This window comes from Schistocerca americana, chromosome 2, assembly GCF_021461395.2.
Source record: "Schistocerca americana isolate TAMUIC-IGC-003095 chromosome 2, iqSchAmer2.1, whole genome shotgun sequence".
NCBI lineage: Eukaryota > Metazoa > Arthropoda > Insecta > Orthoptera > Acrididae > Schistocerca > Schistocerca americana.
Genome location: NC_060120.1, coordinates 387,437,673 through 387,463,221, shown reverse-complemented (window position 1 = coordinate 387,463,221; position 25,549 = coordinate 387,437,673). Strand labels below are relative to the sequence as shown.

Genomic DNA, 25,549 nt, shown 5'->3' with positions numbered 1-25,549 from the left:
TATCAGTGGCGGCATTCTCTCCCTTATTTCGAGAGAATACAAAAGAATCCGCCTTTCCTTGAACTTTTTCGATATCCTCCGTCAGTCCTATCACACGCGTTTCCAACTCCCAACAGTAACAGTCTAGAAGAGGGCAGACAAGCGTAGTGTAAGCAGTCTCTTTAGTAGACCTCTCGCATTATCTAAGTGTACTGCCAATCATTCGTCGTCTTTGATTTGTTTTCACCAGAACTTTATTTATGTCATCATTCCAGTTTAAGTTATTCGTAATTTTAATCCATGTATTTAGTTGTATTTCCAGCCTTTAGATTTGTGTGATTTGTCGTGTGACGGAAATTAGCCGATTTCATTTAATACTCATGTGGATGACTTCACACACACAGTTTGTTGCAAGTCAATAATTTCTTTCATTCTCAGATGCCACCGCAGCTCGTGGTCTAGTGCCTAGTGTTGCTGCTTCTGGACCACGGGTTACCGGGTTCGATTCCCGGCCGAGTTGGGGATTTTCTCAGCCCGGGGACTGGGTGTTTGTGTTGTCCTCATAATTTCATCGTCATCATCATTCGTGACAGTGGCTAGATTTCATTGTGTAAAAATAGGGCCGAGCAGAAATTGAGTCTTCGTACGGGCGCTGATGATCGCACAGTTGAGCACCCCACAAACAAAACAACACCATCATCATTCTCAAATATTGGATGAATGTAGTCTGGGTATTTGCCTGAAGACATAGTAAATAACGGTAGAAGGCAATTTTTCACACATTTCAATGTTGATTACGTCATATCTCCTAAACTATTCACATTCGAGAATTGGAGCCCCTCTTTCTCTCGGGAATTAGACCTGCCTGAGCTGCCCTCAGGGTTACAATTCCAACTGGGACAAGTTTCCAGCTGTCTACGTCACCATCGTCGCCTTTGCTGCCGGTGTACCTTGCCAGTCACAGCTTTCGCTGCCAGTGCTCGCTACTTCGGTGCTAGTCGTCATCGTCGCATCCCGACGTCGCCCTCGCCACCGGTCATCGCCAGCCCGCACGTTCACTGCCGGTCTTGGCCTCCATCAGCCAGTTATCGCCGTTTCGTCGCCTGTTTGTCACCGCCGCCACCTCAATCTGTTTATCGTCTCCACTCCATCTCATCGGAGACATTCTTAGCGCTTGCAACTCCATCCCAGCTTGTCACTGTCATCACAGCGCAGCTTCAGCGGCCATTCACCCCACTCAACGCCGCTTATCACTGTCCGCCATCATGGACCATCCTACAGCAACCATTGTCTATACCTGTCCTCTTCCTGCTCCGATCGTCACCACATTGAGCACATCCTCTCACCGACCCTCCCTACACCTATCTGCCCTTACTTATAGTATCCTCTCCCACCACAGCAGTAACTCGTGCCTCTCTCTTCATCCTCGGCTCCAACCACAACAACAACCCTGTTCAGCCACAACCCTTGAAAATTATTACCCACTTTATCCATACCTTAACCATCACCTCTGCAACGATTTGCATCTGACCTAACCACCCCGTCCTCTATGACTTCCTCATCCCAATAGATCACACCTTTCCCACCTATATTATTGCTGCTGCCCTAATGTTCCATAGTAGATCCCCTGTAGAACTCCAGTGGCGTCAGTTTACTTGCCCCCTGAAAGGTGATATTGTTCCCATGCCACACCACACCCATCCTGAAAGAAAGATCACACCTAATGTCATCCTAGTTCAGCTCCTTGTACCCTTTATACCATTGTCTGCTCCACAGCTTACTAACCTGAACTTTGGAAAACCTCCAAAATCCTACTTTTCCTCAAACCACACAACCTCGACGCCTCCACCTATCGCCCCAGCTGGGGTCGGGTTCCATGCCCAGGGATACTCGCTTACTAGTATAGATGTGTACCATGTATAAATGCAGTAGAGCCTTATTAAAGAAGGGGCGGAGGATAGAAGCATGAGGAATGCTGGTCGAGCGCTTCCCTCCTTTCTGTGTCTGCAAACTGAAGAGGGAGGAGGCGAGTCCTGGCTTACTCTACTCTACTAAGCCACAGGTAGCAACTGCAGGATGTATCACCAAACTATATCGACCATTTTGTGTTTGCAGCATACTTTATAAATCGGTTTTGGTGCAGTGCACAGACACTCCGGAGGGCGGAGGAGGGAGCGGTGAGGGGACTATATTTGCTACAAACTGCCTTAACATTGAATGGAATACAGATGTGAGTTAGTAATAACACTAGAGCAAGAAGCGCATACAGACAGATTCTACGTGAATCTTGCACACTACTAGTCGGGAAATTGGGTTTTAGTCATCCTGTTCGCCAGGTGTAACGTTCCTCCAGGAAAGGCGGTATCACCCACCACGAGCGCTGCCCGGCCTTCAGTTTACAGGCTGACTACACCTCGCCAGCATTTCTATCTCATTCCTCTTCCGTGCGCACACCAGATTTCAATGTTGTCGTGTTATTTAATGCAGATTTTTATTTTTTATTGAGTACTTTCTAGCAGTAATTGAATATTTATATAAAATACAATCCTTTAAACAATGGCTGAGAACTGTGTGGTTTGACGCTGTCAGTGACATGTGTAATGTTGGTGGGAAAGAGAATAGATTAGTAAGTGCAGCGGTTTGCTGCTGGCTATCGTATTATATACCATATTGTAGTCACTTGGTATTGCATTAATGAATGGAACGAAATTTACTGCATCTCTTTCACCATTAATTGGTAGATTAAATAAATCTCTTGCATTCAGGAATTGCTCAGATTTGTAGAGCGACTGCACTGAGTTATTGGCAGAGAAAGTAGTACGTTCTTGTGAGAAAATGTGAAACAAAACCAGTCTTTGTAATTTTTGTGCAGCATAACGTCGAATGGTAAACAACTAAACAATAGTGAAAAATATAATATGTGAAGGACTCATAATGCATTTATCGTAAGAAGTTTGTATCTGCATGTTTAATTTAACGTTTGCATCTATCGACATAACGAAGTAAATATGATACATTTTACATCGAAACTATGTACTGTTTTATTATACCATTGGTACTTATCAGCAACCATCCCTACAACCCCCTCCCCCCCCCCCTCCGCCCTACACCCCCACCCAGTCTCCCTTGTATAAAACAGCTTTAAACATCTGATTACTTTATAACAGAGTTACGAGCAGATGAGTGGTCATGTGGTAAGTTACGAGCAGATGAGTGGTCATGTGGTAGCGATACACACTTATACAGAATGTACAGTGTCAGGAATCTGCTGAGAATATCAAATTTCAGGCATTACCTCTCATCACGAATAACGCAGAGGCCGATGGCCTTCATTTAACGACCTAGAGCAGCGGCGTTTACGTAGAGTTGTCATGCTGACAGACAAGCAACACTGCGTGAAATAAAGGCAGAAATAAATGGACGTACGACGAATGTACCCGTTAGGATAACGCGGCGAAATCTGGCGTCAATGGTCTATGACAGCAGCCGACGGACCCGAGTGCCTTTGCCTGCAGCTCCTTGGCTCTTGACCATATCGATTGAACTCTAGAAGAGTCCCGACTTAAGTTGGTAAGAGCTGATGGTAGGGTTCGAGAACGACGCAGACCCCACAAGCCATGGAGCCACATTGTCACCAAGGCAGTGTGCAACCTGGTGCTGGCTCCATAATGATGTGGGCTGTGTCTATATGGATTGGACTGAGTCCTCTGGTCCAACTGAACCGACCATTGAATCGAAATGGTTATGTTTGGCTACTTGGAGACCATTTGCAGCCATTCAACGGCGGAAGTTCTGTGGATGACAGTACTCAATGTCACTGGCCCACAATTGTTCACGACTGGTTTAAAGAATATTCTGGAGAATTTGAGTGAACGATTTGGCCACATGGATACCCGACATAAATACCACCGAACATTTAGGGGACATAATTGAGAGGTCAGTTCGTGCACAGACTCCTGCACTGGCAACACTTTCGCGATTATGGACGGTTACAGAGGAAGTATGGGTCATCTTTCTGTAGGGGACTTCCAACGACTTATTTAGTCCACACCACGACGAGTTGTTGACTAAGCCAGGTGAACGAGGTCAGTTTATGTGTTAAGCATTTAAAGTTAAGCATGTAAACGAAAAAAAGTTTAGGAAAAGTTTGAATTACGTTTGAAGTTTCTTGGAAGTCACTAAATGCTCTCATTGTCAAATACTGGTTGTATATAGTTTGGGTGATTTTTGCGCCACGAGTTACGTTGACTCAAGACACACACATAATCATAAGTGTTACATCTGCTACCTTTGTTAAACTTTTAACATAAGATTATGCCTCATAATGAATAGGTTATGATGGAATTTTAAAGTTTTAAATTCTGTCTTCAATTATATGACATACCGGAAATCAAATTTTTGTTGCCACTGAAAGCCTTTAGAGAGACAACGTGCAAGTGGGACTGTACGCCATGAACTAGGTTAGCGATTTGATAGACAGACCGCTTACGAACTTATCTCCACTGTGATGACGTTTGAAAGGAACATCTAAATCAGGCGACAGGTGGGATAAAGTCGAGTCACTGGTATTACGTGCTATGTGAAGTGAAGATGATGATTAAAATTTTCTCATTTACAGCTGAAATTTTGAGCTGATTTTAACAAGTAATGTAAAACTGGAATCTGTGGGAATTTTAGTATTATTGTGACGGTTCCGAAAGGTGAAAACGTAACAAACAAAGTCTGAATCATTGTAATTATAGTTCGCATCATATTTTTTTACAACTTCCAGAATTACAAAAAAAAAAAAATGGTTCAAATGGGTCTAAGCGTTATGGGACTTAACATCTGAGGTCATCAGTTCCCTAGACTTAGAACTACTTAAACCTAACTAACCTAAGGACATCACACACATCCATGCCCGAGGCAAGATTCGAACCTGCGACCGCAGCGGCAGCGCTGTTCCAGACTGAAGCGCGTAGAGCCACTCGGACACAGCGGCCGGCTCCAGAATTACATTTTCTTCAGAGACATCCCCATTTTTGCTACACTGCGCATCCTTTGGTTCACCGCTTCCATAGCAGTAGACAGCGAAATTTATGGTTTTGCAGCATTTAATTTCGAAACGTTTCCTCGAAAATATATCTGAAACGGTTTTTTATGCTGTTTCACGGATGATACTCGATTTTATCCACCACATCGTATCGATATACGTAATAACACGAATAAAATGCATCTCACACTTCATTTTCCGATGCTGAAGATATTATTGCGTCTTCCTTTGCTTTGATAATTTGCTTTTCTTTTTCCTTTATGAGCTAAATGGGACGAAACTGAAACAAAAAGTTGATGGTACAGCATATGAATTCCACTTCCTTTCGAAACCGCAGGCCTTAAGTGTCAAAACATTCCAACGAAAAATGTTTGCTGTTTCCTACAGTCATTTGCCTAAAGACCTTTTCTTTTCAAGGCAAGGGTCCCAACATTTCTTCGTAGAAAATTGCACCCGCCAGTTGTTAGAATTCCTCGTTTTAGTATAATGACGTCAGGCGCCGTCTATGTTTTAAGATCGTTTGCAACAGCATTCTAGAGCTACTGGTAATAGGCGCACAACGACATAACGCTAGTTAATGCTTGTAATGATGCTTTCCGCAAAATGAGGATGAAAAATTACCTAAAGCTGCGGCCGACCGACACACCGAAGTTTGACGAATATAAGGGGAGACAAACCTCTAATGAGTCAGCACGTCACCACTGCAGGCTGCCACAGATTCAGCACAACTTCTGCCTCGTTACGGAACCGCTATAACCAGTGCCGGTCTCTCTGACAGTACTGTGGCTCGCCACGTCACGTACCTAGTTCTCTATGGCGTAACTCATCCCAAAAGTGTTTCACTGGGTTCAGGTCTGGCCTCTGTACAGGATAACCCATTTCGGGAATGTTATTGTCCTCAAACCTCTGTCTCGCAGATGCTGTTTTGCGACAGGGCGCACATCACCTCCAAAGTGTTCCTCTACTGTACTCAGTACACAGAGCTGTAAAATGGGTTCATATCCTTCTGCATGTAGGCTTCTCTTAAGCACTATGAAGGGTCTATACACTAACCATGAAAAGCACCCCAGTTCTACATCTTTCACTGTTGGTGCTACATATGACAGCAGGTAACGTTCTCCACGTATTCGCCAATCTCCAATTTTTCCATCGGATTGTCATGGGGTACAGAGTGATTCATCACTCCAAATTAATCGTTTCGAGTCGTCCATTGTCGTCGCTGTTTTCATCACCTCAAGCGTCGCTTAGCATTGACAAGAGAAGTATGTGGCTTACCAGGAGCTGCTCAACCACTGTACCTCATTCTTGTTAACCAACTGCGCACAGTAGTGCTACTGGTAGCTCTTTCCAACTCATACATGATTCCTTTTGCTAATTTCATGCGATTTTTTACAACCACCCTACTTAATGGTCTTCGGTCTTTTTCTTCACATTGCAAACAAGGTAGGCTGGCAGAGGCCTATTTATGCCGCTCTTCGGCCACAGAAAAGACATACAGTACAACAGGAATACAGAAAAACAAACATACATGGAGGACAAAAACGGGAGACAAACATAGTAAAATAAACGAAGTCGTTCACTGACGCACTGCTCGGATAAAAAAAAAAAGAACGTTCAACACTGCACACAACAGAGAATACAGAATGTCACACGTGAACGGAGAAGCTCGGACGAAGACACACTGATGCACTGACGGGACGACAAACACGAGCACTGCGACGACGATCTCCAGCACACGAAGACACACTGTGCACGCAAAAAAGCCGGGGGCCTGCCAGAGGGAAGAGGTGAAGGTAGGATGGAGAGGGGGGGGGGTTGATGCCAGTGGGAGAGAAGAAGGAAGGGGAGGGGAGACGGTAGGCGGTGTGTGAAAACCTCGTGTGGGGAGGAGGGGGGAGGGAAGGGAGGAAGTGAGGAGGGAGAGAAGGGACAGAGGGTGCCCTGGAGGAAAACACAGGAGGAGGAAGGGGAGGATCAATGTTGGTGGGAGGGGTAGATGGAGGGGATGAGGGCATCATCAAGGAGGGGGAGTTGTTGGAAGCCACCTTGGGCAAGGGTATGGAGTGTCGCAAGATGGAGAGCAAGTGGGATGCAGGAGTACAGGCGCAGCAGCGGACAGGGGTGGGAAACGATGGGAGAGACAAGTGGGTGAGAGGGATCAAGGTTGTTGGAGGTGTGAAGGATCCGTATCTGTTCAAGGAAAAGGAGGAGGTGTGGGAAAGGAATTAGGTCATAGAGGATCTGCATGGGGGAAGGGAGGCGGATGCGATAGGCGAGGCGGAGTGCATGGCGTTCCAGGATTTGAAGGGATTTGGAGAAGCGGCGGAGATCCAATGCTCGACGGTCACTGACCACAGTATATGATGTGTGCCTGGTCTCGTAGTAGTTATGAATGTTTCTTTGTTTCTCGACTCCGCAGTAACATTACCAATAGCTTTAGGGGGATTGAAACGTCGCTTATGGAGCTGCATTCAGCGGACGTCCAGTGACTAATCCACATTCGAAGCCTCTGAGCTCTCCCGACAGATCCATTCTCCTGTCACTGCTTCTCCATTGGCAACAGAGCACGCCTGACTTCATTTTATACTGGCGGATCCGTCTTTTGTGACATCTAGCGGTCAATTCCGCATAGGGGTATCCGGATAATTTTGATCTGGTAATGTGGATGGCAGCTTTGTAAGCGCGTGTACTATCATCCCGCTCGCGTACCGCTATAGGGATCGATATTCCAGCAAGGTAAGGACAGAAATGCCGAAATCTGGCTTGATGAACATTGTCCTGAATTTGCATTAACAGAGTGACTACTGCTCTGCGTTTTTATTTTTATTAATGTTTGCATCGTGCCACGTTGTTCTGACTGAGTGTGATGTGTTCAAAAATGGCTCTGAGCACTATGTGACTTAACATCTGAGGTCATCAGTCCCCTAGAACTTAGAACTACTTAAACCTGACTAACCTAAGGGCATCACACATATCCATGCCCGAGGCAGGATTCGAACCTGCGACCGTAGCGGTCGCGTGGTTCCAGAATGAAGCGCCTAGAACCGCTCGGTCACAGCAGCCGGCGTGCGATGTGTCACCTAGCATTGGGGATATGTTACTTGCTTTCGTCGCCGCATATGTTTTCTAACCGCAAAACATCACTGCCATACTAGGAAAGTGCCTTTAAGTGTGACGTAACAGTCATTTTCCAAATAACTAATTCTTGCGAACAGCACAGTCACCGGACCACTTCAGACGGCATCGTGGCAAGATATTCTTCATCTGATCAGATCCCCAAGGTGCCCCTTTAACTATCGTCAGACGTATCCAGGAGATACGATGCTTTCCTTCTCTTGCAACGGAAAGAAGATGGAATAATTTTCTTATGGGTCTTAGAGTTTTTCAGATCCGAGGCTGAAGCGGCTGTCAATGTAGCTTGCTACCTTCCACCTCTTGCTCTCTGTTCAATCTGCAGGCTGTTACAACGTACGTTACCCGGTATACCATGTGTTGTGGGAGGTTCTATGGTTGGAAGTGGGGAGTAATAGGCTGTTGTCAGTGAAACTTTCAGTACGATCTTGTCTCCTTGCTACCACCACGGACTGAAGAATTAGCCATTACAAGGGTCATAAAGTGACATTGGCCACTGACACATGGTTTTCTCTTCCGCCGCGAAGAACCACCATTGTGTCACTGATATGTATCACAGCTGTCAATGCAACATATTTTAATTCAGTATGTTTTACGTGGTAACCCTAGGGCAGATCTGGTTCACATATAGGATCTACCCTCTGTTATAACTGATAATCAGGCGAATGTGATTGGAATTTTAAGGTTTTGTGTGATGTCAGGATTCCTTCCCATAATACTAGGTGTGAGATTTTAATGTAAGGCAGAGTAGCTTAGTGAACCGTTATTTCTAAATATTTATTTAATTATTTGTGTCACTTTCGATGTACCTTTACTTGTGTTTTATCCCTGATCTTGTTACTCTCCTGTGATTTATCTGCATTTTATTTTTGCCTTTTGTGAATATCAACATTCCAGTGTTTTATTTTAAATTTCTGTTTGTTTATACAGCTTATTTTTTAATATTTATTGTGATTAATGATAGATTTTCATCGCACTCGTCTCCACCTGTTTCATGCAAAACCGCTGATATCCTCGACGTTTAGTTCCATAAACCATTAGTCATCATCATCATCATCATCACCACCAGTGCAGACACTTACACTGAATAGCTAGACATGTACGTAAGTGACAGAACAAGAATCGAAGCAACAAAATCGAAATATACAGTTTTAATACTGATGCATGTATCTTTGTCATTTCTGTCCATAAATTCTTGTCTTCAACGTACTCAAGACGTCTTTGTTTCTTATCCAGTGATATTATTAACTTTCTGTGAAGAAAAATAATCCCAACTATGAGAGGTTATTATTTGCGGTTAATTTTTCTATTGGTTCACATCAGAGGAATTCTGCCTCTCTTTCACGCCTCACCACAACGTAGCACATTACTGCTCTCATCATCAGACTCGAGTTTCACTGGCTAGTGCTGTATATGCCAAGATAGCGCTCTACGCATTACAAACAGACCCTGTCTTCTATAGAAACCTCATTAATGACACAGATATTAGCTACCTGGATACTGTTACAGGAACAATGATCATCTGCAGGTGTGGTAAATCACAATGTGAATCAGTACGTTCAGAATAAAGTAACAGAAGAGTGCAAAGATACGTGGTGGTTCAGTGATACTAACTAATCGAATAATGTTGTAAAAACAGAGACTATCGTAGTCTCGTTGCAATGGAGATTCTGGGATACTGACAGAGAAAACTTAATAGCATCCCGTGCATCAGTAAGAATGGGCAAACGTGAAGTTTATAATAAGTTTCAGTCAGAGCCTGGTGGGAGATTGCTCAGAATATTTTAGGAAGTTTCGGTCATGTATAAATTCAGTGAACGGAATACATCAAGAAGACAGCAGAAATTCTAAATTCCGCGATTAAAAATGTATCCACGCTAGAGGATACCACCGTCGCCATCCAGGAACGCCAAACAGACTTTCAAATGAACAGAATCGATCTTAGCACCTCCAGTGTTGAAAACAGTTAATAGTACTTAAAGCGAACAAGGCATAATTATATCGAGTTATATTTTTTACTGAAAACACAATAGAACTAGCTTCTCTCGTAGCTAATGTTGTAGAAGTACCGTAGGCTATCTATCATAATTAAGCATAGACTACGGTAGTTTTCCTGGTACCTTTGGTCAGTGAAGGCTGTAATCGCGTTACCTGTACGTTATGTGTGTTGCGTACCAGGCGTTACCTCATAATAATCTCTTTCTTTAAATATGCGATCAGTGTCTTATTAAGCACCCCTAAAAACCAGAAGCGGTAAACCGTCTAGAAACTATGTATAAAGAACTGCATGATCTATAGAACATTTTTGTTCTACTTATTTATCCTCCCGTCTGTTACTTAAAAATAAACAGTATTTATAGTAAAACTGAACTTAAAACCTAACTAAACTCCGTCCGAACAGGCCTTGGAAAGCCCAACGGTACCGACCAGCCGCCGTGTCATCCTCAGCTCACAGGCGTCACTGGATGCGGATATCGAGGGGCATGTGGTCAGCATACCGCTCTTCCGGCTGTATGTCAGTTTACGAGACCGGAGCAGCTACTTGTCAGTCAGGTTGTTCCTTTGTGTGCCTCACAAGTGCTGAGAGCACCACACTTGCCAACAGCGCTCGGCAGACCAGATGGTCACCCATCCCAGTGCTAGCCCAGCCCGACAGCGCTTAACTTCGGTCATCTGACGGGAACCGGTGTTACCGCTGCGGCAAGTCCGTTGACTAAACTGAACTTGTCACTGTTTAATTCAGGTTCCATTCGAAAATTATAGATCTGTAGCGTGAAACAGACGGATGTTGTAGTAAACATAAAGAAAAGATTACAGATTTATGATATAGAGCTAGAAAATGCAATTACCTCAGAAAAATCGAAAATAAAAACGACGCAGAACAAAAATATATCAAACATTGCTTCGTCGAACTTTTGTAAAAGATATTATAAAGAGCTTGCGTATTTATCAATAACAAATAGAGACTTCTGCCTTTGATCTATTGAATACAAAATACAACAGTAATTATATATATTACGTTTGTGCATAGAAACTGTACATACATCGAAAGTAATTGCTTTGGTTACATAAAAACGTAAAAGTTGCGCGACCAACTAATTTTCATTACTTAAAAATGCAATTTATACTCTGTAATGATATAAAATACACAATGGACTAACACTGAATGATTCCATTTATGCGCAAAACAAAAACCAAGCAAACATGACTCAAAGAGAAGTCGTCGGCTCCCAGTTTCTCTTTTACAGATTCATTTATCTTTTTCTACCAGTGCTACCAATACTACTGGTAACAGTACCTCTAACTACGTCATTTATGTAGTGTACCAAAACCATTGAACAACAGTTTTGGTAGTGCACAGCTCTAGTTACAGCTCATATCTATTAACAATGGATCGCGTAACGAATAACCTCGTGTGACTGCAAGAGGGCACATGTCGCTTCCGTCTACGAAAAGGGTAATGGATAGGATGCACGGTATTACAGAATAACTAGCATCCCGCCCCGGCTTCTCACTGCTAGCACTAAGTATTTCCAATTGGACAACTTGTCTGGCGTAGTGGTAATAAATCATACACACCAGCCTTCCTCGTGAATCAGTCTCTCTATTCGTGAAAACCGTATTAAAATTCCTACAGTAGTTCTTCGAATTAGTATTCACGTACAGACGGAAAAAAGCGGCAGGAGACTTCAGTTTACACTCACATTCAGAAAAAAACTGAACATCTTAAACTACTTGAGGTAGAACGTTCATAATCACTTGACATGTACATTAGAATGTTCTGCAGAAGTGATTATCATTTCAGTCACCTCGGTTCAGCATGTCTCCTGATGCCTAGAAGGCACAGGGTCTGCCGTAGGCCCTGATAACTTGTTCCGTGCAAGGACGCATCGACGCGTACAAGGAGCGAATGGCGTCCTGTGGTATAGCCATCTGTGCTGCACTCACTTATTTCCAAAGTTCATCTGTGGTAGTCGGCGTTGGGTCATAGCGCCGCACCTGTCGTTTCACCGTATCCCACACATTTCCGATTGTTGACAAGTCTGGTGACCTGGAGGGCCAATGCAAAAGGCTGACATCCTATGACACCAAGAAGGTAATGGTTCGGGTAGCAACATGTGACCGTGCATTGTCTTGCTGAAAAATGTCGTCTGGGGTGTCGGGCAAAAGTGTGTGATTATGGGTCGCTGGATATCATTCAAGGAGGTCATACTGGTTACAGTGCCATGGATATGCACCAACTCTAATTTGTGACTGTACCCAATAGTACCCCCACCATGAGACCTAGAGCTGGAGCTGTATGTCTTGTGCAAATGCAGTCGTTGCGATGCTATTCCCCTTGTCTGCTGCGAACCAAAATGCGACCATCATTTTCAAATAAACAGAATCTTGATTCATCCAAAAACACTGTCTGATGCCTTTCCTGTCCCCAGTGACGTCGTTCCATACACCATTGCCATCTAGCATGTTCCTGCACATTCGTCAAAGGTACGCGCAGAAGTGGATGACGTAACCCGCGCCGTAATTTACGGCGACGGGCTGTCGCCCTTAGTAGTGTACGATGTGTTACACTATTCCACTCTTGTTCCAGAGCCGAGGAGGACTCAGATCTCTCCGGCAATGCCATTCGGATGAGGTGTGGATTTTCTCGGGAGGTGGTTTGGATGGTGCGGCATGACCCATCTCTTCGCGTTCTACGGCCTTCCGCGAACCATCCTGCACACACCCGTTGCAGCACCCAAACATTTCTTCCCACGCGAGCAGAAATTTCCCTGATGGACGCATCACATTCTCTCATGCCAATAATGCGCCTTTTTCCAGACACACTGATTTGACGATGTGGTTCGTACATTCGTGTACGAGGCATCCTGCATGTCTGCTCAAGTCATAATAATCCATTACCTCCGGTTTACAGCGACAACGAGAGCCCCAGGCACATTTTACCGGTAGTTGGTGTTGCGCCACGATATCGATGTTGACCATGATCCCGCTGCCCGACATGCTTCAACTGCTAATTATTTGTGTAGAACATACTCATGTACATTTCCTGTGAATATGAACGTCCTATCATTACTTGTTGAAGGTGTTCTGTTTTTTTATGAACACGAGTGTATGATATAAATCGTGTTTCAAAGTCTTTGGGACAAACGTTGGCCCGCCTGGACCCACAACGCGGAACCCTACCTCACCTACCTACTGTACCCCCTTAGAGGCGGCGGGAACGCAATTATTTTTCCTGGACCTCAACTATCTGAAAAAAAGTCACTCTTATAGGCGATATGTGGGTGGCATAATCATAGTTTCCGACGGCTAAGAATCTGACATCACTCTTCTGGGGCAAGAGTTTAGCAGCCTGCGTAATAAAATGGCCTTTACACACGAAGTTACGCGTAGCAAAGGTATTCTCAGCTCCCTCGATCTGCAACTTTTCCCCGCTAATAATGTCATCAGATTTGACATTCACCGTAAGCGTTCTACAAACGACTCAGCTATACTGCCACGTCATGTCATCCTCATAAGTACAAGATGTGTTACTAAGATCTGCGACACATCTTATCACAGAAATTCCTGTTAGCGCAGAATCCACTGCAAAGTAATTGAAAAATCTTAAATATGTCGTTTTTAATTATGTCTACAGTCCCTCCAAAATTGCCAAATTATATATGAAAAAAACATTGCCAGGTTAAGAAGGAACTACTCTTAGCCTTGTATCTCAGAATCGCAAGTTTGCGAAGTTCTATTTTTAAGTAATTTGTCTTATGATTTAACTAAAATTTTGGGGGTCAAAATGTAAGAATAGTGTTCACCAGTTATAGCAAAATCCAATATCCGTATATTTACAATGAGCATCCCTGAAAAGATAAATATGATGCATCTGGCGTATGTAAACTTGAGACCTGTGATTTTCAAGCAGCTTACAGTGGCCAGACTGGAAGGGTATGGGTTTCAGGAACATCTACTTACAAGGAAATGGCAGGATAAACATTATTCCGCCCTTGCACAACATGTCAGATCCAGTGGGCAACAATCACTCACGCTTGGAAACCTAATGGTTTTACAACACGCTCCCAAAGGGAAGAGACTGAACCTTCTTGAAGAGTTGGAAGTCGATAAACGTTTGCACATTACGAAGGATTTGTTGCTTAATGAACAGCTGACCAGTAAAGATCAAGTTTTCTATGATTCCATGTATCCCATTTTTAAAGATTTTATGACTTCTTTGTTCCCCTTCTTTTTTACAACCAGGGCCACAGCTATTTATCATATATATTTTATTGTACTTTATTTGTATTCTCATTTCTTCATTTTAGTTTTATATTTGTTATCAAGATTTTCAGTTGTTATTGATTTACGAATTTCACTTTTATTGTACTGCGCTTGCGCCTATGAGCCTTTCTGTTTATGCCTCCAAACGCAGTTTTTCAAAAAAAATGGTTCAAATGGCTCTGAGCACTATGGGACTCAACTGCTGAGGTCATTAGTCCCCTAGAACTTAGAACTAGTTAAACCTAACTAACCTAAGGACATCACAAACATCCATGCCCGAGGCAGGATTCGAACCTGCGACCGTAGCGGTCTTGCGGTTCCAGACTGCAGCGCCCTTAACCGCACGGCCACTTCGGCCGGCAAACGCAGTTTTTGATCTCATATATCCTGCACTACGATTGTGTACATTTTTTTCTCTACGGTAGTTCACATTTGTTTCTTATTCTGTTAGTTATTACCTTACAATTTTCTTCAGTTACTGCACTGCACCCCCGATTACAGCGCCGCTTAGCCCCTGTCGTTGCTACTCGCCCAGTACTTGTCTCGTGCTCTCACCACTGATACTAGGTGTCCGGAGATTCCCATTACAAACTTCTAGGACTTGTAGAAGGTAGTGAGCACGTAACATTTTGAATAGGAACTCATGTCCGGAAACGTCATCCAACGACGCTACAGAGCGACAATGTTATAGGAGCCGACGCCTGTAAATGTATGTATATACAAGGTGATTCAGTGACGACGTTACGAACTTTTCTGAGGTAAGGGTCCCCGTAACGGAAACGACCGAGTCTGCAGCCAGTTTTTGTGTATTTAGATAAATTTAATGTGTAGCACTGAGATCAAAAAATGGCTCTGAGCACTATGGGACTCAACTGCTGAGGTCATCAGTCCCCTAGAACTTAGAACTACTTAAACCTAACTAACCTAAGGACATCACAAACATCCATGCCCGAGGCAGGATTCGAACCTGCGACCGTAGCGGTCTTGCGGCTCCAGACTGCAGCGCCTTTAACCGCACGGCCACTTCGGCCTGCTAGCACTGAGATCAAACTACTGTTATCTACAACCCTATAATTTGTTTGATTAGTATCAATAAGTGAGCTGTGTGTATGTTAATAAGTTATACACACAATGTAGCAATCGAAATGGTGAGTTTTAAGGTCGATAGTGCTTGTGTCGTACAGCAATCGAATTTTCATTGTCAACAAGTGCTACATAATCTAAAAGTTTTTATCGTTAGTGTCAATAGGCAATCTGTGAAAATTTTAATAAATAATACAGACTATACAGATTTGAAGATATTTATTATGGAGGTCCGTCGTGCCTCCAGAGTGCGTTTTGTGCTCAAAATCTAACAGTTTTACATTTATGTGCAACCTACATATGTTTTTTGTACTTGATACATGACAAATAATATTGCTTTCGAGATACAGACTCTGTCACCCTCGTTAGAGATATAACGTCTCTGTCACTATCTTTCTTCATGTTGCGTGTAAACATTGGAAAAGTTGTCCAGTTGAAGTGATAAATCGTAATAATAACACCTTCTTCCTTCCTTTCTTAAACGAAGTTCGGATAGTTTGGGATGTGTATATATATATATATATATATGTGTGTGGTGTTTTATGTCACGTGTTTTTATTACAAGTAGGTATTATTTATTAGCTAATTACAGCAGATACACTCTGCCAACGTTTTAGAGTGCCTTGGGACTGCAGTTCCGATTGGTAAATATAAAAGCAGTTCGTTTGGTGCTTAGCCTCGACTGTTGTTAAGTCAGTGCTGGTTGGTCTCTGACAGCTGTAGTGAACTGGGCATGGCAGCTTCACGTGCCTACATTAACCGATCACGTAATGCGATTTTGTAAACGACTTTATAGCAACGCCGCAATGGTGTCACATTTCAATAGACGGCTATGTTTTCACCTGCAGCCATTTACAGTTGAGAGCTGGCAACAGAAATGCTGCATGTCAGGTGTCATCTTACACTGTCTCGAGTACAGGCACTATTATCGGTAATAGAAGTCAATAATTGTCAATCAGTATTATCGATTGTATATTTCAAGTGATATGTAATCTTCTTCTCCGCTAAAATGGTGGTGAAACGCTAGTAAGAAAGGTTGGATGTCAGTAATTTGTATAACATTTTCTCAGCTTTAAACGACAACATGCTTTTTGTATTTTAGACAAAGTGGTAGCATTGTAACACTTGATAAGCATCATAGAATTTTAAGATGTATTGTGACTTACACCAAGAGTAGACCTAATTAATTGCATTCAGAATATCTCTTTGTTTGTCAGTTTTCCTAGTGTTGCAACACGTACGTATTTTCTCTAGTTGTAAGCCTCATCAGGTTACTATTACAATATCGATCATTAGGCCTGACTTTTAGTGTCATCTGTCTGTTTACCACGTGTTTAGTCATGTAAATAGCGTTGCAGCACTTAATTGGAGAATCTGCAGAGATTTTTTAGGCACCAGTTTGAGGGATGTGTGTGTGTATGTAGAAAATAACATTGTGCTACATGGTGTATGAGCTTTTCTTGAATCAATGACACATTTTTGCGGATAATTGAAGGTTTGACTTAACATTGTGGTGAATATCATAGATGTGGAAAATAATTAATTATTGATCTGTTATGCTTTGCACTATAATTCGTTAATCGAATTATGAGCGTTTAGCAGTTCAGCTTTCTGTTGATGACGACAATCAACTGGAACATAAAGCAGTAGTTGACTTTATTTCGTGTTTTGAAATTTTGCAGAATAGTGTTTCAAGATAAAATCATCTTCAGAAACTGTGTATTACTAATTTGTTAATTGCATTCCATAAGCAAATGTTGGTTTTTAACTATTTATGGAGAATATTTGTTATACTCGTTCTGATATTCCGTAAGACGTTTACATGTACAGTTACCATGCCACATGTGTTTGGACGTGAAAACAGCATGTAGGTACTTACTTTGGAGTTCACAGTCGTGTTATGGATACTGATTTGATGAATATGTGCGTTGTGTGCATGTGTAAAGTAGCATTGTAATAAAATACGTGACAAAAGTATTACACTTTTTTGTGATGCTGACATACTCATGGAAAGAACAGTGTGGCACCTGATAAGCATCATAAGAAAACAAACACCGTCTGAACAGGCCATGCAGGTCCAACACTACCAATTGGCCGCCATGTCATTCACAGTCCTTAAGCATCACAGGGTTCGGAGGGTCATGTGGTCAGCACACCGCTCTTCCGGTCGTCGTCAGTTTCCGTGGCCGGTGCCGCTACTTCTCAATCAAGTAGCTCCTCAATTGGCCTCACAGGGGCTGAGTGCACCTCGCTTGGAACAGTACTTGGCAGACCAGGACGTTGACCCATCCAAGTGCTAGCCAAGCCCGACAGTTCTTAACTTTGGTGACCTCCCAGGAACCAGTGTGACCACTGTGGAAACGCCATTGTCCGATAAGCATCATACATGTGTAAAATAATTTAAGGTGACTATAATGTTTGACTGACTTTGGTGTCAGACAAGTTTTTGAGGTGGGAATAACATTGTTTACTTTCGCCAATAAGTGTGCTTCAAGTTGTAGTGCCCATGTGTGTTTTACAATGTGGTGTGCACATCACATTATGCCAACTGGGTGTCACAGAGCGACAACAATTGTAGGTAGAAGCAAAATGCCCAGTCAGTCTAGTCGTGCCTACGGCTGCCTCCCTGCCTTGTGGCACCTGACAAAATTTTAGATGTGGAAAATAATTCATTTAAGGCTTCATTTGTACCCAAGTGGTCTTTTACGTAAGTTTTAGGATAAATACACTGACAGAAAAAGATCACCACTCCAAGAAGGAGACATGTGACATTAAAAGTTGGTAAGCGTTTTCTACATCTGAAATATCTATTAAAATTTCGTGTCAGTTGCGTGAAAGTGGCGGTAGTAGCGTCACTATGAGGATGTGAATCAGGTTTGCTTTATGAATACACTGTAACGGTCGTGAGCGTTTGCTACGTTTGAGATTGGACATGGTGAGCCGATGTTAGTCAACAACGCCTTTAAGCCGACGAAGACGCCATTATCAATACCTCACTGAGGCTTGAAGGAGATCGTGTAACAGGATTACGAGAAGCCGTTCTTCTGTGATACAGCAGAAAGACTTGGCAGGATTGTAGACACCGTGTAGGACGCTGGCAGCTGCGGTCACGAGAATGTACGGTCGCTAGAAGATGGCCACGTGGTATTACCGAGAGGGAAGACCATCGTGTTCGGTACATGGCTCTGGTGTTTTACACAAAGAACTGTTACAAATCGGTTATTTCAAGGGTAGCTCAGAGCCAATACGACGATCCGTAGCGTGCGTTCCACTGACCCCAGACCATCACCCAATAGCGACTTCAGTGGCGTCATGTGAGAGCTGATCCGAGGGAAAGGTGGAGGTCTGTTGTGTTTTTTGATGAAAGCTGCTTCTGTCTTGATACCACTGATGGCCGTATGTTGCTTAAAAAGAGACCAGTTGAGGGCATGCAACCAACCTGTCTGTATATTATTAGATGCATTGCATCTACAACTGGAATTATGGTATGGAGTGCGATTTTGTGTGTCAGCAGGAGCACTCCTTTGGTTATCCCACGTACTCTGACTGCAAATTTGTACGCCAGTCTGGTGATTCGACATGTTGAGCTGCATTCCAGGGAGTGTTTTCCAACAGGATAACACTCTCCCACATACTTATGTTATAACCCAACATGCCCTACAGAGTGTCGGCATGTTGCCTTGGCCTGCTCGATCACCAGGTCTGTCTCCAGTGGAGCACATATGGGACATCATCGGACGACAACTTCAGCGTTATCCACGACCACCACTAACCGTCCCTGTATTCCTCTGACTCCCAAGTGCGACACGCACGGAACTCCTTCCCACAAACTCGCATGAGACACCTGCACAACACCATGCATGCAGGTTTGCATGTTTTCATTTAACATTCTGGCCGTTACACCGGTTGTTAATGTGCCAGCATTTCACATGTTCAATGTCTTATCTCTCACTTACATTAACCTGTGATCTTGCAGTGTTAATCACTTAAATATGTTATCCAAACAAATGTATTCCCAAAATTCCATTACTCTAGATTAACTAGTACTTGGTATTACGATATTTTCCCGTCAGTCTAGTTACGAATACGGCGAAAAGTATTGAGAGCTTTCAGGCACTTTTGAGCTTGGACAAAAATACTGCAAATTAAACCCCTTTGCAGAGTTTTTTGATTAAAGTATTTTGAATGTGATGCGAAAAAAATCACTGTGTTCGCATACTTTTGAGGGTCCTGTAAAGTACTACAATATATTTCATGTTACACCCTTCTACACCGTTTACATAATTTTTGAATAAATACACTCCTGGAAATGGAAAAAAGAACACATTGACACCGGTGTGTCAGACCCACCATACTTGCTCCGGACACTGCGAGAGGGCTGTACAAGCAATGATCACACGCACGGCACAGCGGACACACCAGGAACCGCGGTGTTGGCCGTCGAATGGCGCTAGCTGCGCAGCATTTGTGCACCGCCGCCATCAGTGTCAGCCAGTTTGCCGTGGCATACGGAGCTCCATCGCAGTCTTTAACACTGGTAGCATGCCGCGACAGCGTGGACGTGAACCGTATGTGCAGTTGACGGACTTTGAGCGAGGGCGTATAGTGGGCATGCGGGAGGCCGGTTGGACGTACCGCCGAATTGCTCAACACGTGGGGCGTGAGGTCTCCACAGTACATCGATGTTGTCGCCAGTGGTCGGCGGAAGGTGCACGTGCCCGTCGACCTGGGACCGGACCGCAGCGACGCACGGATGCACGCCAAGACCGTAGGATCCTACGCAGTGCCGTAGGGGACCGCACCGCCACTTCCCAGCAAATTAGGGACACTGTTGCTCCTAGGGTATCGGCGAGGACCATTCGCAACCGTCTCCATGAAGCTGGGCTACGGTCCCGCACACCGTTAGGCCGTCTTCCGCTCACGCCCCAACATCGTGCAGCCCGCCTCCAGTGGTGTCGCGACAGGCGTGAATGGAGGGACGAATGGAGACGTGTCGTCTTCAGCGATGAGAGCCGCTTCTGCCTTGGTGCCAATGATGGTCGTATGCGTGTTTGGCGCCGTGCAGGTGAGCGCCACAATCAGGACTGCATACGACCGAGGCACATAGGGCCAACACCCGGCATCATGGTGTGGGGAGCGATCTCCTACACTGGCCGTACACCACTGGTGATCGTCGAGGGGACACTGAATAGTGCACGGTACATCCAAACCGTCATCGAACCCATCGTTCTACCATTCCTAGACCGGCAAGGGAACTTGCTGTTCCAACAGGACAATGCACGTCCGCATGTATCCCGTGCCACCCAACGTGCTCTAGAAGGTGTACGTCAACTACCCTGGCCAGCTAGATCTCCGGATCTGTCCCCCATCGAGCATGTTTGGGACTGGATGAAGCGTCGTCTCACGCGGTCTGCACGTCCAGCACGAACGCTGGTCCAACTGAGGCGCCAGGTGGAAATGGCATGGCAAGCCGTTCCACAGGACTACATCCAGCATCTCTACGATCGTCTCCATGGGAGAATAGCAGCCTGCATTGCTGCGAAAGGTGGATATACACTGTACTAGTGCCGACATTGTGCATGCTCTGTTGCCTGTGTCTATGTGCCTGTGGTTCTGTCAGTGTGATCATGTGATGTATCTGACCCCAGGAATGTGTCAATAAAGTTTCCCCTTCCTGGGACAATGAATTCACGGTGTTCTTATTTCAATTTCCAGGAATGTAGATGCATTTATGTGTGTGTGTGTGTGTGTGTGTGTGTGTGTGTGTGTGTGTGTGTGTGCAGAAGGAAACAGAGCATCGTAAACATAAGTGGATTACTTCGTAAGAGAGATGCCATGTGCAAGGAGTACTTTTTAAGATTTATTTTACGTATTTCTATGAACTACATTCTGATTGGATTGCCTTATTTTAATACTACACTGTGATTGGCTGGAGAGAAGAGTGCAAGGAGGAAGGGCGGGACGTGTCACGTGACGACATCACAGGGGGCATGGCTTTGTCGCAAATGTAAACAAAATGGGCCAGAACATCTAATGTCAACAAAGTATGCAGAAATCCCGGTAGGCTATACTACTAAAACGTTAGCAATTACAACGAAATCTTGTTTTTCGTTTTAATTTGGACAGATGTCCCTAAGTGATCACATTTATTCAAAGCAATTGCACCGAGACATTGTGAGAGAGATATCATGTGCAAGGAGAACTTTTTAAGTTTATTTTATGTATTTCTTTAAACTACATTCTGATTGGGGTGCCTCATTTTAATACTACACTGTGACTGGCTGAAGAGGAGGGAGCGAGGGAGAGGAGTGGGGCTTATCATGTGATGACATCATACGGAGCGTGGCTTCGTCGCAAATGTAAACAAAATGGGCCAGTAACAAGCCCTGTAGGCTATACTACTAAAATGTTAGAAATTATAGTGAAATCTTCTTTTTTCTTTTAACTTGGAGAGGCGTCCCTAAACGATCACACGTTAATCACAGCAGCCGCAGGCAGTCGTTGTGATTGGGCACAGTATCGTCCATACATTACTCACTTACCACTCTCCCTTTGCCGTGCAGGTACCGCAACGTGGTCTGCCACAAAGACCTGTGGCCGAACAACATGCTGTTTGCAGAGGATGCGCAGCGCGGGCTGTCGGTGCGGCTGGTGGACTTCCAGACGGCCAAACTGGCGCCACCGGCGTATGACGTGCTCAGCTTCCTGCACCTCAGTTCCATGCGAGACCTGCGGCAAGCGCACGGCCGCAGGCTGCTGGAGCTCTACCACCAGACACTGGCCGACGTGCTGCGCCAGCATGACCTCGATGTCGACTCCGTCCTGCCCTTGCAGGACTTCCTGCAATCCTGCGAGGACACCCGGCCGCTAGCTGTTATCGTCGCTGCATACGTTTTGCTGATCGTCATGATTCCTTTACAGGTACGAACAGCCACTTCATACGACAACAATCCGTAACAACAACAAAACGTATCAATCTAATGTAAAGAATTGTGGCAAAAGGATGCTAGGTCCTAAAGTGACATTGAATCACATTTTCAAAAGGGAGTAAACGTATCAGTCGTGTTTATAGCTTTTCCGTTGCCTGCGACAGTAGTTCTCAAACTTTTCTCATCCGAGCTCCCCATCACGACAAAAATTGTGCCAGCCCCCCCCCCCCCAGTCTACTTTATTAATAAAAATTAAGCATTTTTTATAACGATAGTACGGAACGAACTGTTTGTCGCTCGCAATCATTTATTCAAAAACTTTGAAATGAACAATATTTATAATTCAGAAAGGATTTCAATAGCATAAAAATTTAAATTACGAAGTTCAGTGTGATGGATGAGCTTGCTTTTGAGAAAAAATTTCTCAAGACGGATGTAAGAGCAGAAATTCGAAGTTCTTTGCTAACATTTAGCCTTGAATGTTAGTTCGACTCCCAAAGCAGAAAAGCCAGCCTCGCCTAAGTTTGTTGTTGCAAGGAATCAGGCTCTTCATTGCATTTTCGTTCAGCGTTGGGAATTCCTTGCTGATATGTATCCCAAACCCCAACAAAGACACTTCATTAAATTTATTCTTCAGTGAAGTATCACAAGAGAAATCAATGAGTTGTTCCTGCTCTTTTATATTTACACTTGATACTCCAGGAGCAGTTTCGAACGGATTTTTCATCAAATTAAATTGATCAAAATCGCCATATTTTTCGAAGTGTTGCAAGATTCTGAAGAAGACAGGCTTTTATCTACATTGAAAGTATCGGATTATCTGCGTCGTGTAACAGTGACACTAGATTAGGGAACATATCTAGCATGTCGCTTTCCATTCGGTTTTACCACGGATCTAATTCCTTTATGAACACCTTCACTTTTTCGTTCCAACATTGCCTAATTACCTTGAAATAAAATGCTTAGAATATTTACTTTCTCAAAAAAGTCAGTGAGGAAAGCGATTTTCAGTAAAAAAAATTCCGTTGTTGACACAGTCAGCTAGAGAGCGACTTTTCTCCTTTAAAAGAAATATCTCATTCCTCAGTACAAACGTTCTTTTTGGCTTTTTTATCCCTTAAAAGCCATCGAACATTACTAAAACAGAGCAACTGAATGTGTCAGCATCCATCTCCTCACACTGCACTTCAAAAAGATGTTAGTTTATAGAGTTTGCCTTAATAATGTTAACTGTTTCTATAACCGTTTGCAGCTCTTCGTGAAGAGGCAGGCTCAGATCTTCAGCGGTCAGGCCTTTCGATGCACTGTATCATGCAGTGAGTCCATATTGCTTCAGGAGCTACAGTTTTAACTTTCGCTTGCAATCGGCCATGAATTCCAGACACTGACCAGGTTTCAACTGTGCATACTCCATTGCACCTATTCCATTATATTTAAAAAAAATTTTAAAAAGTATCGATAATGTCGGAAAGGCTTTGTGCTGTAGCTGTTCTCACTGTCGGCTTAAAGAAAAGAAAGTTCTTTCGAATGTTAAAGTCATCAACGAAACGAACATTAACTATCAAATGAGCGTCTTTACGAATATCAATCGCTTCGCCCACATGAACTGCGAAACTGTTTTTACGCAATTTATCGATTAACTGCTCGAGTAAATTGTCAGAGATGTCTGAAATTATTCTATGTACTGTACCACTAGAGATATGAATACATTTCAACTGTCGAGCAATTAAGTCATCAAACATTGATACTATATCAATCGCTACTACTAAAACTGGAGTTTCTGCAACCGTGTGCGGTTTCTTGCGTTTAGCAATCCTATGTGAAATCTGATAAGAGACTGAAACGGCCATGAAAGTCACATTCGTTGATTTAGCAAAGCTCTTCTGGGGATAGGCAATAAAACATCTAGTTTTATCACAAAAATTATCTTAGGTTTCTCGTTAATTCAGGATGCCTAGTTGCAATATGTCTCTTCAGCTTCTTAGGCTTCGTGCTATCAATAGCTAAAATGGGTAAAGAAATTACACACTAAGGACGTTCTTCACTACTGATTAGTTCTCATCATACCTTGTCGTTTTCGCATTTGGAGTATCTCCATCTGTTTCGCCAGCCGATAACAATTGGTCTCTTCATGTCTGTCACTAACCAGGAACTGCTTTATACTGCAGGCAAGTCTTCCTTGCAGAATCTGAAAGAAATGTGAGAGGATAGTCGAGATACACGAGTCAAAATTGGCAATGCAAGCGATACTTAAGGGTAAAGTCACACCACAGCCAACAACGGAGAGGTACTCCCCTGACGGCCGACGTCACCCAGCGCGCCCGATCATTTCAAACAATGTTAAAAATTGACCGCGGTTTCACTGTCGTTGACCACGTCTGGAGTCAACACCGACGTCGGGAGAAATCCAATCTCGACCGACTGCATCTTCTTTGCTCGAACTGAAAGATAAACGTAAACTGTTTGTTGCTAATTTTTTTTAAATATACCACGCCCCCCCCCCACTTCACCCCACTGTATGTCGCTTCCCACTGTTTCAGAACGCTGGCCTACATTTGTTGTGGTCTGGGCCACGGTCTTTGATATGAGAGTAGCACCAACACAGAACTGGAATGGGAACTTCCCTTTTCTTAATACTTTTATTTTGATTTTTGCTTTCGGCCAACACAGCAATTAATTTAGCAATCACTTCGGTTGCCACAGGTAACTGGTACCGCATGAAAACCACACCCATTGCAACGTTTTCCAGTACCATTTCGCAGCGTCATATTGTGTTTGTCAGCGATTCCATTTCTTCGCTGATACGTTCCCACCGTATTGACCAACAAGACTTTACAAGAATCTTTAATAAAGACAGTATGAGATCTTCTCGGATTCTCAGCCCAGTCGTAGCGTCATGTCATGATGTCGCAAAGTTTCACGAGTTTCCTATGTAACCTCCCCACAAAATTGTAAAAATATTCTTATTCAAATGCTAATGGACATAGAGCTAAGTGTAACCTCCCAGCAATGGAATTTAATGACAATGACAATAAATGAAAAATAGCAATCTGAGCCATGTGTAAGCTCCCCACAAAAATGAAAGTCAATTCAATAAAAATGAAATCTCAGTGACAATGAAAACGCA

At 43.6% G+C, this 25,549-nt stretch overlaps 1 protein-coding gene and 1 pseudogene across 1 annotated transcript in view; one reads left to right on the top strand and one right to left on the bottom strand.

The window, feature by feature from the left end:
• Positions 1–25,549, top strand: part of LOC124596152 — a 60,399-nt gene that overhangs the window by 16,408 nt on the left and 18,442 nt on the right. The window contains exon 2 of the mRNA XM_047135177.1: positions 22,057–22,414. Within this exon, the coding sequence (XP_046991133.1) occupies positions 22,057–22,414 (358 nt within the window). The remainder of the gene's footprint in view (positions 1–22,056; positions 22,415–25,549) is intronic.
• LOC124597685 lies at positions 10,740–10,857 on the bottom strand (annotated as a pseudogene).